Below are 14,648 nucleotides of genomic sequence, written 5' to 3' on the forward strand. Positions count from 1 at the left end.
GTTCCCAAAATGTGGTCCACAGAACCTGGAGCAGGAGACTCAAGATCTTTCACAGAGTTTTCCAAATCAAAACTATTTTCATAATAGTACTAAACTGTTATTTGCTTTTTTTCACTGTGTTGACAACTGCATTGATGGTGCAAAAGCAACAGTGGGTAAGACTGCCGGTGCTTTAACATGAATCAAGGCAGTGGCACCAAACTGTACTAATTTTCACTGCTACCCATGCACAAGAAAAAACAATAAATAAAAATTCAAGTTTCCCTTAAAAATGTCCTTAACAAAGCAATAAAAATAATAATTTTGTTAAATTGCAGCCCCTCAGTACAGCTCTTTTTAATATTGTGTGTGGCGAAACACACATAAAGCACTTCTGCTGCATTCTGAATTGGGCCGATTGTCTGGAGGGAAAGCATTTGTGCAACTGCTTGAATTGTACGTAGCAGTAGCTGCTTTTTTTCCATGGAACACCATTTTCACTTGAATAAACTATGACTATTCAGACTTGACTATTTGACAGACATTTCTCAAGTGAAGAAAATAAGTCTGACATTTCAAGAAAAATAACTGATAAAGATACCTATTGCCAATAATAAAAATTCAAGTTTTCAAGCAAAAATTAGAATTTCAGAAAACTTGCATCTACCACCATGCGCTTGATAGCTTCCCAATACTTCAACACTTTTTTGAGATTGGTGGTGATATGAGTACATATATTTTTTAATATTGTACTGTGAAATGGGTCAAAATTTGGAAGATCTACATTACTCACTGAGCCAGTATTTTCCAAATGATAGATAAAGATGTACCAGTATAAGTGTATGCATGGGTAAAAGACCCATTCAAACTATAAGACATATCAGTGAATTTTGATGTAATACAGTTACAAAAATTCAGATATGGCTTTAGATTCCACATTGCCACTAATCTGTAAGAAACTACCATTTGTCGAAGGATCCAAAAATATCCACAATTGTCTAAAAAGGCTATTAAAATACTTCTTTCTTTTCAAACTGTATGTCTGTGTGAGGCCAGATTTTCTTTATATACTTCAGCCAGAACAACACAATGCTACAAGATACTGAATGCAGAAGCAGATAAGAGAATTCAGCTGTCTTTTATGAAGTCAGACATGAAAGAGATTTACAGAACTAGAAAAACAATGACATTCTTCTGATTTTGTTGGTGTGGTAAATACAGTTATTCTTCATTAGAAAAATGTTACTTATATTAACATGTAATGGGTTTATTGTTATTTTTATATTAATTCATTTAAAATTCTGAGTTTTGACTTATAATACAATAAATATTGTACAATATTTATTACAGTAAATAACTATGTAGTAGATAAAACCCCTATCAACAAAAACTCTTCGGAGATGTCAATAATTTTTAAGATTGTATGTAAAGGGGTTCTGAGATCAAAAAGTTTAAGAACTGCTGACAAAGATGTTATTCTGGACTAAATTTAAGTCGGTCCAGAAGAAAAAAAGGGTATAAATAACACTGAAATTCACCAAAAAGAGAAATACTATGTGTGATTTTAGGTTAAAGACCAGAGCAAAAGTTTCACATCCATAAGCCAGTTCATTGTTAAAAAGTCAAGATTACCATTTTCACCTATTATATGTACCTATGTGTGAAAGTGTAGAGAGAAAGGCAGTCCCGGAGCTGGCCAGTAAAATTATAAATTAGTACAAGCTCTTTCTGAATCAACATATTAATACATTTATAAGCCTTTAAAATGTTTAAGCTCCATGATTCAGTAATTCCCCTTTAGATATTTTCTTAAATTAAAAAAAAAAGAAGAAAAAAATTTGGAGATTACATACAAGGATAGTTACTAGGCATCATATTAAACAGCTAACCTAAGGAATTAAGCTTAAATGAAGAAAATACTTTATGTACAAAGATGGTTATTTAAAAACCTATCCTCATGAAAAACTACAAATAACCTATAAAAAGTTTAGCTCTAAAAATAGCTACTTCTTAGAAAACTATGAGATAACTAATTATGACTGTTATAATGATGTAACAGTGTATAGCATAAAGTTTCAAAGTATTATTAATGTGGAACAATTCTAAGAAATAACATTAAAAGAAAAAAGACAGAAAAATGAATATATTTAACTAGGACTATGTTTTAAAAATCTTATAAATCGAAAAAAAGGTAGAGAAATGAGTATTCTCTGACTCTTCCAATTTTATATAATTTTGAAAGTTTAAGAATATTTATAAAATTTTAAATATTTCAACAGAAAAAATTGTTAACCATGAACAATTTATAACAATGCTGTCAATAGTTTTTTCTAGTAAAAAAGATAAAAACTGGCTTTCAAGTGTTGTTCTTTACTCACTTATAGTCTCTCTCCCAGAATTTCACAGGTCGAACATATGAAGTGATGAATATTGCACTTCCCAGAAAGGGGTTCAGTGGAGTAGAAAAGAAGGCTGACACGGCAGCCTGAACAAACAACATGGCTGAATCTATGGGAAAACTGGTTAAGGATCTTAACATTCAACTGATTGTGCACGGGCGTTCACACACCTGTGCGCACGGCGTGCGCGCGCACGCGCGCGCGCACACACACACACACACACACACACACAGCCCTGACAAACACAATGCAATTACAGCAATTAGAAAAATGAGGTTCATCAGACGAATACAGAAGAAGGTGTCACTCGACAGTATAAGGGGTAGAAGCAGGAAGACACAGCCAGGAAAGTACAGCCTGGCATGATGCTCTGAAGGGAGCCAAATAAATATTTGCTAACATGTGTCTGGTAAAATTCCATGTATCACTCTTGTGTAGAGATGGTTTTAATTTTCCAGAAGATAAAAACTAAAATTTAAAGATACAAAAGTCTGCATATCAACATCTACAAGGTCACTAACCTGGTTATGTTTATGGTTATGTTTACTTAGAAAGTACCTTTAAGAAAGGATGAGAACAGAAAATTTTGAACGGAAGTTTAACTACAATCATATCAATATGGAAAATGTTTTAAATGCTCATTCATTTATAAATATTTCTAAACACATTTTGTATATATTGAAAATTCCTGGACTTTAATATTCAAATATATAAACATGAAATTTTTAATCAGCATTACTTAATTATAAAACCTTAATACTTTTCTCATGTTCAGATGATCTGCGGGCTACAGAAGTTAACACAAATTAAACAATCAAAATTGGTATAGGTGTGGGCTCAAAAGACTGTGAATTTTTGATAATTTATCATATAGTAACCTATATTCTATGCCCGTGAAAGGTTATGCCTACAAACCAACATTCTCATCAAGGATATGACTGCCCTTCCTTATAAACTTTTATTAGAAGGATACGGGGCACTGCAAAGGGCTGAGCGAAAGCATGGAAAGCAGAACCCCATGTAATCTGCCATGGAGCAATATAAGTGTATACAAACTGCAATTTATAAAGGAGTTCCCAAAGCTGTAGGAGGAAAACAAAAACAATCAGTAAAAAGCTTACCATCAGATTTTTAAATTAGAAAATGAAAACCTTCTAAAGTGATTTTCTTCCTAATAGGGAAATAGCATGGAAATTACTTGCCATTTGCACCAAAGGAAAAGAAATGTCACTGCCAAAACACTGCATGTGTGTTTAAGTAAAGACAGTTAACTGACTTACGGATTTGTGTTTTATCAGTTTAAAAAATTCTATGCTCTCTATTGGTTCTATTACTACTAACAAGCAAAACCAAAAAGAAAAAAAAGAAATCTAGATGTCTGTAAAGCGTAAGCAATAAACATATATTTTTTATTCTGACATTTCCCTCAAATTTTAGTGCTTTGGAAAATGCGTAAGTTTTAAATGCAATATCAAAAGGAATTTGAAAGCAGCCAGGCAGGGGATAAAGTTGTCATTCAGTTGTCACTGTCTGTTTCCTAAGAATTTACTAGTGTGTATTAGGCATCTATTCATAATCAGAATTGTTATTGCCAATGGAAACATAATATACATTTTAATCTTATTTCAATTAGGATCTGTTTTGTTGTCGAACATTTCTTCAACACTGAAACAGAACTATTGTGCCCAAGATTGCCTCTGCATGCTAGGCAATGCAAGGCCCCATTCTCAGAACAGATCACAGAATCTTAAAAGCAAGAGGTTCAGACTAAATCAGTGCCATGATTCAGGCACCAAACACCTCACATTTAAATTATTTAGCCGATTTACAAATGAACTTGTTTAATTTCCAATTTAAAAAAGAAATCACAACTTCAACCAATCAGAAAATGCAGATGAATCCCTGCATTCTTTGCCATGACTCAAAATTACGCTGGCAACCCTCGGTACTAATGGGATCGGGATGACAGGAAGTAAAAGCATCATGTATACTACCAGATGTCACTGCAACTGCTTAAAAACAGTGACTCAGAACACTCTTCTGTTTCTAAATGGGAAACAGACTGTACTCAAATTTTGACTAATATTAAAGAAAAATGATATGTAATTACTTGTTTAAGTGGTTAGTGGGTGAAAATATTTTTGTATACATCCAGAGCAATTTTTTCTTGAAATATTATTAAGTTGGTGGTACACCTTACAACGATATCTTAAAATAAATATATCTAAAGAGATCCCTTGACTATTACTTGCTTATTATCACTGTTAAGTTCTATGAAGTAACCATATAAAATGCAAACTCCTTGCAGGCAGAGCTTTCTCTGTTTTGCTAACTAATGTAGCCTAAGCATCTAGAATAGTTCTGGAACATGGTACACTCTCAAAAACAATTTGCTTAACAAATGAAAGTATTAAGAAAATCTAATGCGAGTTAAGTGTAGTGACTATTTCAAGGACTGTTTAGTTTACATTTTACTGCAACTTTCACTTTTTTCCAACCGGTATAAGATTCAATACAATTTCCAATCTAACTATTAAATTTGTGAAAAATCACATGCTTTTTTTTATACAGACAAGTCTCTGATTAACTTTCTGGCTTCCTCCTTTGATTAATCATGCTCACTAGAAAAGGAAATAAATGATAAAAATGCATACAAATTAGTGATTGAACAAATATAATATTGTGATATTTTAGAAGCTATTTAGCATAACAGTTAGTACAATATTTAGAAACTGACTATTTCTAAAAGCTTGTTCAGATGAACGGTTTTCATTTTTACTGTCCCCATCCTAGGCCAGACCTCTATCACATCTAAAGTACTGTCACAATCTCTTAAGCTGTTCTCCGTACCTTTAGGTTCTCTCTTCCCCAATTCATCCCAAATGTGGCTGACCAGGCTAACTTTCCTAAAATTGGGATTTCATTGTGTTTTGTAGCTGCTCATATGCTTCAGCTCTCTGTCACCTATCAAATGGGATAATATATGTCAAAGTCCTTTGTATGTGGTCAGTGTTAACATGAAATCTAAACTATTTAATTTCAAATAATCTGACTACACAACCTATTTCACTTAGAAAGGCAGTGTGGCTCAGCAAGAAGATTCTTGGAGGCAGAAGATGCAGGCTTTACCATCTCGTTTGTAAAAAGACTACAGGCAACTATCCCATGGGTGATGACAAATTTTAGGAGCATTCTGTAACCTTCAGTACATTCTGCAAATAAACTAGCATCTCACTGCTCCCCCAAGGCCTCACTGCCCTCAGTCTCCACCATCTTCATTCAGTATCAGGTTATTTCCTCCCTCCATCTATGCAGCAGCCTACAGTTCAGTTCAATTATTACCATGTTTGTTTCTAAAATTATTCAAAACCACACCCCCTTTTGGAAGAACCCATATATTTATATACTTATTAGAGTTCCTCTAATTTTTCTATATAATTGAATCTTAACTTCCTAGCCTCAGCAAGAAATATATCTTCTATGGATGACAGTGACTAGCACTGTTTGGGGATTCTAATCCCAAATAACTGGTTGACTGAAGAAAGATACTACTTAAAAGATAATGAAGCGAATGAAAGGCAAGCATAATCCTCACTACATGGCATATTACTTAGGGAGACACTTTTTACAGATAAGGCTGTTTCCTTCAGTGACAAATTACCTTGCTGAAGAGTATGGACATGAAAAACAGATCCAGTAGCATGGTCTCTGAAAAAGCTTCATAGTCAATTTTGAAAAAGAGCACAGTAAAGATGACTGTGACATACTGATATGTAGGGCTGCTGAAAGAGGACCGTAGCAACTTCAAGCCAGCAATGGTGATCATTAAAGCACCTAATCTACAATATAAAGAAAGCACATTCATCAACTGATGACTGAAAACATTAATCTGCAAACTTCAGAAAAATCACCATTTCGTTTGCTAAACTTAGAACATATACATCAAATTTAAACTTCTAAATATTCCTTTTTAAGCAAATGTATCATAATTCTTATCCTTTATATAAATAATCGTGTTCAAAAAATAAGTAACACTATTGCAATTCTGACATTTGGTTCTCCAGTTTCTCAGTACTTCTATTGCTTAAACATTAACAGCATTTAGCACATAAAAAACATACTAATGCTAACCCAACAACATGTACCTAGTGTAGTGAGTAGGCCTACAGGATGATTGTATAGGCGAGTGAACACCTAAATGGTCTGATTCACACAGTACACAAAAATAATCATCTCCAAAACTTACCATCTAATATTAAAATTAACCTTATTTAATAAATGTCATCTCATAAAATGTTAGTTCACAATGAGATGTCTGGAGTAGTAATATGCCAGGAGCAGAAACCAATGTTCAGAAAAGGGAAGTCAAAGACAAAATTTCACTTGAACTTTTCACACAGTACTTTGCACCAAAGAGACACTCAATGATCACTTGTTACTAGATCAGTAACTTAAGACATTGCTACGACAGACCCCAACAGTCAAACATAGATGAGTACTGTACTTACTCTGTATCCAGTTTTTTTGGACTAGCAATTGTCTCTGCACTGCTACTAAGTTCATTGAGAACAATCAATGGATAGATGATATTCTTCTCCACAAAAAGAAGCCACACATGAAGTTTCTCAAACCACATCACAGTAGCTGCATCTAACAAGGCAATATTAAGTCAAGAAAACCATGTCATCTAATGCATAAAATAGTCTGGTCATGTGATAAGAAAGGAAAATCTTACCACTCAAATTCAGCTGTACTATAAATAATGTAAGTAATCCAGTATGTCAATCAGTAGTCAATTTTATGAATTCTGAGACACATCCAACTTTGCAACTTAGATGTTAAATTTAGGTGAACTGAGTTTCATTTTAAACTTTTATTCTTGAAACCTCAGTTTTTAACCATAACTTTTTCTTATTTATGCCTATAACTTTTGGAGAAAAGGTTAGTGAAGATTATTAGACTGCCCCTTTCCCCCAAAAGAAATAAATGATCTATTAAATTATCTGTTTTTAAAATCCTTACATGTACATACATCTTACAAGACATACATCTCAGAACAGATATGAAAGTATATGTTTTGGATTCACACACTTCATAAGTGTCATTTTCATTGCCAGTAATATTTTCCCAATACTTTAATATTTAATGTCATTGGGGAAAGTGTCTAGGATAAGCTGAAAGATTTAAAATAAGGTCCTCCAGCTATCTGAAAATAATGTCAGCCACCTCTAGGAAGTTCTCTAATGAATCAGATTTTTCTTTATAGCTAGTACAGTCAACTTTGCTAACGCCTAATACTCTCAATAAGTGAAAAATGTTATGTCGATTCAAAATTTATAAAAATTTGGACTAAATGTTTTGTTAAGATAAAAAACAAACAACATGATCAATGATTTACTTTAATGAAAACTCTTCTTCAAAACAAACCAGATACACCTGCTAACATTTATATATGAAAGTAATTAATCATTAACTATCAAAAATATATCATTCTATTTTCCCTACGGTAAGAATAGTCCAGTACAGATTTTTATAGTTTTATGTCATTTTACTACAATCTACACATTAATATTTAATTATCTCTCCAGGATCAAAACAGTGATCAAGATTACAGTACCATGAGGACTTATGCAATTCTGCTAAAAGGCCCAGGAAATACGCTTTGATACTGCAAAGTCAAGTTTGGTATAGAAATCTTTCAAAAGCTTCAGAGTTCTCTAAAGAAGTTAATTTATCTCCAAACAGTTGAGAAATTTACTCCCTACAGTAACTCATTAGCTAAAGAGAAAGTCTGAGGAAAAAACATTGGCTTGTTTAATCACTGGTATATAATAATGATGACACAGGTGCTAACTTTTATCATATCCTTAAAATGAGGAAGTATATTATAGGTCATGGAACCAATGAACCAGACTGATTACTTATAACAGGAAAGTCAGGGTTTAAAGTGACAAGTAAAAAGTTTGCCAAATGGACTGGCCTTCTACCTCATTTTGGTCACTTTATACTTTATCCCAAATCTGAATGAATAATGGCAATTACAAATGTTTTTCACCTCTTTTCTCTTGATCAACTCTTTATAACCCTCTCTGGTAGGACATAGTGTCACTGGTGGAAACAGGAATGAAGACCTTTCTATTCTCTTTATGCTTTGAGTTAAAAATATATCAAATAGAAGTCTGAAAGAGGCTTGAGTTGCCTGCATGTGGCAAGGAAGATTGAGGGTAAAGGTAGGGACTGGAAAGAGAAGTCATAGACATACACTGAAGGATGAATCCATGAGAGGTCTGTGAAGAACAACTTAGACAAGGAAAGAGCAAGGTTTATTCTGTGGTAAGTTGGCATTTTAGCACTGACGTTTATACTTCAACTGAAATGAAAGCAAAAGGTCTGATTCATTAGTGTCAAACCTAAGAAACACAAGCCAAAGTGTACCCTGATGTTACTTACTTAACAGTCACCTGTCAACAAAGTAAAAGAAAAAAATCCATAGTATTGAAAGGAAAAGTGTTAACGGAATACTTACTTCGAACTTCATACTGATTATACTCCACGGTCTTGAGCAGAGGGTGAGAGAAGCAGTGCCACGGTAGCTGCTTCCTAACTTGAGGCAGCACATAATGGGTTACAAAACCCACGAAGCCGACAAGCGCATACAACACATACTTGAGCGCAGGCTAAAAGGATAAAGTTGAGGACATTAAAAGTGATTTTGAGACCCAAAGGAGAACTTCTAATTTGTCAGTTCAATTTTAGTCAACTATAGAATCTAAGAACTAAACATCTGTCTGCAGTTAACATTTCTATATTATGTAATTTTCTGATTAAATCAGCCACAAAAGTTAGTGACTGTTCATGTATTACAGATACTTTAAAATGTGTTAACTACTTTCCTTGGTGTCTCACACTGTCAATGTAATTAGAGTGTGGCCTGAGGTATATTGCTTGCTTCCCTAAGAATGTTCTATGTGACTTGCAGAGCAATGTATTCAATTCTTTTAGCTAGTAGAGATAAAGGACATGAGCTAAATAAAACTGTAAGTTTGAGTGAAGAGCAAAATAGAATGAGAAAAAAGTTCTTTTTTTGTGGCTTCACATGGTTTGGAAGAGAGTTCCTATGTATGACTAAATTCACAAAAACCAAGTACCATCACTTCAAATATTCAAATTAAAAGTCATGTGTTCAGAAACTAAAGAGGTTTCCATCGGACCCCTGAAGACCCACTGGACCTCACTCAGCTTGTAAGGTACTCAGGAGTTAATGGTTTGTATTGGAAGAGAAGAAAACAGGCAAAAATGTTAAAATTAAATAATATAACCTTTGTTTCTGGCCAAATGGAATAATAGAGATTTACTCTATTCCACATGAACCAAAATAGAATAAAATATATGAACCAACGGTTTGCAATATACTAGACATAAGGAAATAATCAGTAAACATTGAGAGAAAGAAAACAGATGAGGTAAGTGTTAGGACTGCCCCAGCTTACTGCCCTTAGATACTTTCCAAGTTGCAGTGAAGGGAGGGGAACCCACATGAAGCCTGGTACCTCCTGAGTTGAGGAGATAGAACTAAAAGCCTGGAGACAGCAAAGCAGCTAGAGCTCACCAGAGCAGACAGTGTTCCAAAGAGAAAACTGCATGGAGAGAGAACTTCGAAGATCTGCAGAGTCTCCCTCGAGTATTCAGGGGAATCAGCACATGTGTGTGGGAGGGAACTACATACGGAAAGGGAAGGAACCTCGCCAAGGAGTTAGAAAGAAGAGTATCCAGCACTCACACAGGGCTAGGAATAGTGCCTGTTCTCACAAGCCAGGCTGGAAAAACTCAACATTCACAGGGCACTGATCAGAGTATTCCAAAGCATGTTGCCTCAGTAGGGGGAATATTAGCCCTAAACTAAACAGCCCTGATCTCAATTAAGCAATCTTAAAAGTTAGATCTGAGGGGATCAGACTGTTAACAAGTAACTTAACAGTGCCAAAAAACAAACTTCAAGAATATTTCTAGGAATACAAAAATATCCAATACACAAAAGGCAAACCTTATAATGCCTGACATCCAATCAAAAATAACCATGCATGCAAAGAATCAGGAAACTATGACTCATGGGGAAAAAAAATCAATTAATCAAAACCAACCCATAAGTGACTCAGAAATTAGAATTATGAGACAAGAACATTAAGAGAGTTAGAAGTGAATTCCATTTGTTCAAAAAAGTGAATAGAGGCATGAGAGATATTAAAAAAAAGACCTAAATCCAACTTCTAAAGATGAAACTTGTTAGTTCTGAGACAAAAAATACACTGGATGGGATTAACTACAGGTTACATATTACAGAAGGAAAGATTAGTGAACTTAACAACAAAGCAATAGCAAGAGAAAGTATTCAAAATTAAATATGCGGTGGAGGGGGGAGAATTTAAAATGAACAAAGCACCAGTGAACTGTGGGACAAATTCAAGAGGCCAAATATACATGTAACTGGAGTCCATGAGTTGGGGTGGGTGGAGGGACAGCAAAAGGAAAAGGGAGAAAACATTTACAGAAATAATGACCAAAATTTTCTAAATTTGATGAAAACTAGACCACAGATGCAATGTACCCCAGACACAAAAACATGAAGAAAACTATGTGGAGGTGCATCATAATCAAACTGACACCATGGAGAAATACAGGTCTGCACAAGCGAATGAAGAGCCCTGAGGAGGGTAACCACGTGGCCTGCAGATGCGCAGCACTGTACTGCAGGACCAAGCATCACCCACACCCGGGCCTGATTTAGAGGACGAAGTTCTGGACTTCCGGTTGCAGTGGAATGAGACTTTGGGGGGTTTAGAAGGATGTGAATCATGGAGGCCAGAGGGCATACCGTGTTAGTCCAGCACGGTTCCTGGAGTTTATGCCTGCTTGTATTCCGCTCCCACATTGCAGCAGGGTTGCCCTGTATGACCAATGGATACGGAAGAAGTGGTGGTATGTATGCCACATCCAACATCAGTTATAAAAGACTGGGCCTTCGGTCTTGGGCCTTGTCTCTCTAGGATCACTGGCTCTGGGGGAAACAGGCTGCCATTTTGTGAGGATATTCAGGCAGCCCATGGTGAGGACCACATGGAGAAGAACTAAGCTCTCTGGCCAACAACCAGCAAGGAGGTGAAGCCTGTTAACAGCCTCAGTTGATTGCAGCCACATATGACTGCAGCATCGTAACACATGCTGAGTTGGGATCATCTGGCTAAGCCACTCCCAGAGTCACGACCCATGAGAAACCATGAGAAAGTAAGTATTTGTTGTTAAAACCAAACAAAAAGTCATATATTTCAGCATTATGGACCAACACTAAAATCAAATCAGAAGTGAATCCAAACAAAGTTATCATCCCCGAGTGAAAAGAACAAAATGATTCCTTACCTGCAATACTGTGAACACTGTGCTTACATGAATAGCAAAAAACAGCACACCAATTACAATGCACACTACTAGGTCAGACTGTAAACGCTCGCTCTGTGGAACAAAACAGAATTATCAAACATTACACAAAAATTTAAACAAAATCTTTCCTCCCAAGTGGCCAAGCTTAAGAAATAAATTTTCATTGATCCTATGCTTTAGCACTTCTAGGTATTTCTTACACATAATAATTAACTACAATAAGTCTTATTTTCTTCCTCAGTTTCCTCATATTTTGGTTTGATACTGCAATACCAAGGAAATTAAACTAAGCTTAACTAGTTCCACACACAGTAAACATATCATAACAAAGTCTTTTAGAATGAAGATTATCCCTCTATTGGTCTGTAAGCTTTACATACGGGAAAAAGAAATGAGACATTTAAGTTCTTTTATAGGGTATATCCTTTTGGATAACAAAGTTATATTTTCATTGGCCTTCTGAAATGTTGAAACTGCATGCATATGTCCTGTTTTACTTATTGAATCTTGTTTTTTCTTTAAATTTATTTATTTATTTATTTATTTTTGGCTGCGTTGGCTCGTCATTGCTGCACGCAGGCTTTCTCTAGTTGGGGGAAGCGGGGACTACTCTGTTGCGAGGGCGTGGGCTTCTCACTGCGGTGGCTTCTCTTGTTGCAGAGCATGGGCTCTAGGCACGCGGGCTTCAGTAGTTGTGGCTGGCGGGCTCTAGAGCACATGCTCAGTAGTTGTGGCACACGGGCTTAGTTGCTCTGTGGCATGTGGGATCTTCCCGGACCAGGGCTCAAACCCGTGTCTCCTGAATTGGCAGGTGGATGCTTAACCACTGCGCCACCAGAGAAGTCCCTACTTACTGAATTTTGGTTCTTTTAGTGGTTGCAGTGAAAACCAGAAACCTCCTGATATCTTTGGTCATCAACTGACCCACAGATTTATGCTTTTAAGCTAATACATTCAGAAATATCCTATTATACTTAACATGAAATGTCCTTTGCTAACATGAAAACTAAAGTCAGAAAAAATTGTTTAAATTATATCTTGAGGGGCTTCCCTGGTGGCGCAGTGGTTGAGAATCCGCCTGCCGATGCAGGGGACACGGGTTCATGCCCTGGTCCGGGAAGATCCCACATGCCGCGGAACGGCTGGGCCCATGAGCCATGGCCGCTGAGCCTGTGCGTCCGGAGCCCGTGCTCCGCAACGGGAGAGGCCACAACAGTGAGAGGTCCGTGTACCATAAAAACCAAAAAATAAATAAATAAATAAATAATATCTTGAGGCAGTTTTGTATTTTTCTGAAGTTTTCTAAAGAATATGTGAATAGCTCAAGTTCAGTGAAGGTAAATATTAGTCTAATTCAAGACCTATATAAATTCAGTCTTTCATAAATGGAAATATGTAAAATAACTTAGGAAAAAAATGTTTTATGTTTTGTTCCATAAGGCAGATATGAATCTGTAGAATTCATTTTTTAAATAATAACTGAAAGAATGCAGGTAACATTAAAATTTTTTAAATTACTACATCTGCTTGAGTATATGAAATTAGTACAGGTTATTGTTCTCTCCTTCAACCTGGAAAATAAACGCACGCGCACACACACACACACACACACACACTTACCCTTGAAAAATAAAACACACTAAAAGACCATCAGATGACTTATAAGGATGTAGTTTTTATCAACAAAAATAACAAAAAAATAAATCTAATTTATGTTAATATTCACCTTTCAAATCATAGTTTAAATTCAATAGGATTAAGAATTCTATAAACAATGAAATCACTTAATCTCGCCTTATCTAAAAATATATATTTAGCATACTGTTCTACAATGAAACAAACTTTGAGGAATGAGCATTTCTTACATGTTAAAATTTGAAATAAAAACCACCAACCATGTACAACTATATATGTATTTTTCCCCAGTTACTAAAATTGCGTTATCTCAAAAAGTGTTCATTATATAACATGATGAACTATATAAAATTTAAGTCTTTTAGGTGATTTTTAAAAGCTAAAACTTACAACAGAATTTCTAAGTTTTTCAGGCAGTGGATCTTTTACTTCAGACAACGGGTCTTCTGGATTTTTCTCTTCTGTTTTTGGAAAAATCTTGGATTGCACCAAAGAGCTTTACATTAAAAAAAGAGAGAAAATAATTTAAAAATATATTTATAATCTAAAAAGCAGTACTTCAAATGGCAAATAAAGTTTATGATAGAAAATGAAGTGATCCAAGTATATTTACTCATTAAGCAAATGACAAATTCTAAAAAGTTTAAGATGTCATAAATAAGCATACAATAAGAATATTTTTATGAAAATATAGTTTTAAATATTAGGAGAGAAAAAGCTAACAAATACTTTCAGCCAATGGTAACCAGAATGACCCAAAGTTAATATATTTTGAAATCAAATATAGATAAGTCAATAGCACTTTGACAAGGCATTGGAAAAACATATTTTGGAAGTTAAATTTGAAAGAAATGCCAACTTATTTAAATTTCTTTAATTCAATAACAAGTAATCTCACTTACAAAAGTACAGATGGATCACTGCTTTGTCGGCTGAGATGATAGGATACTGCCACTAATAAACCACAAAAAATGGAGAAAAGCACTGGAATATGCTGCCCATCCCAAGAATCCTGTTGGGGAAAAAAAGGTTGACAGAACAATATGCTTCTAATTCACAATGTATCACATAATCCTTTTATGTCAGTATTTTGAAGAAAGATAATTTAATTAAATAAAACCTTTTCACATGCTATTAATTGCATTTTATTCCACATAAACTTAGATATATTACTTTCTGATGAACTAGAATCTAATTGCT

The 14,648-nt window shown here is 34.9% G+C and overlaps 1 protein-coding gene across 7 annotated transcripts in view; it reads right to left on the reverse strand.

Annotated features, from left to right (window-relative positions):
- The window catches only part of PCNX1 (pecanex 1), a 173,033-nt gene that overhangs the window by 41,142 nt on the left and 117,243 nt on the right, over positions 1 to 14,648 (reverse strand). For all 7 annotated transcript variants that reach the window (XM_067028238.1, XM_059055752.2, XM_059055751.2 and 4 more), the window contains 8 exons: positions 14,351 to 14,460; positions 13,839 to 13,944; positions 11,793 to 11,885; positions 8,905 to 9,055; positions 6,887 to 7,028; positions 6,040 to 6,217; positions 3,352 to 3,460; positions 2,358 to 2,487 (listed from right to left, as the gene is read on the reverse strand). In XM_067028238.1, the coding sequence (XP_066884339.1) occupies positions 2,358 to 2,487; positions 3,352 to 3,460; positions 6,040 to 6,217; positions 6,887 to 7,028; positions 8,905 to 9,055; positions 11,793 to 11,885; positions 13,839 to 13,944; positions 14,351 to 14,460 (1,019 nt within the window). The remainder of the gene's footprint in view (positions 1 to 2,357; positions 2,488 to 3,351; positions 3,461 to 6,039; positions 6,218 to 6,886; positions 7,029 to 8,904; positions 9,056 to 11,792; positions 11,886 to 13,838; positions 13,945 to 14,350; positions 14,461 to 14,648) is intronic.

The sequence above is a fragment of the Kogia breviceps genome, chromosome 3 (assembly GCF_026419965.1).
Source record: "Kogia breviceps isolate mKogBre1 chromosome 3, mKogBre1 haplotype 1, whole genome shotgun sequence".
Taxonomy (NCBI): domain Eukaryota; kingdom Metazoa; phylum Chordata; class Mammalia; order Artiodactyla; family Physeteridae; genus Kogia; species Kogia breviceps.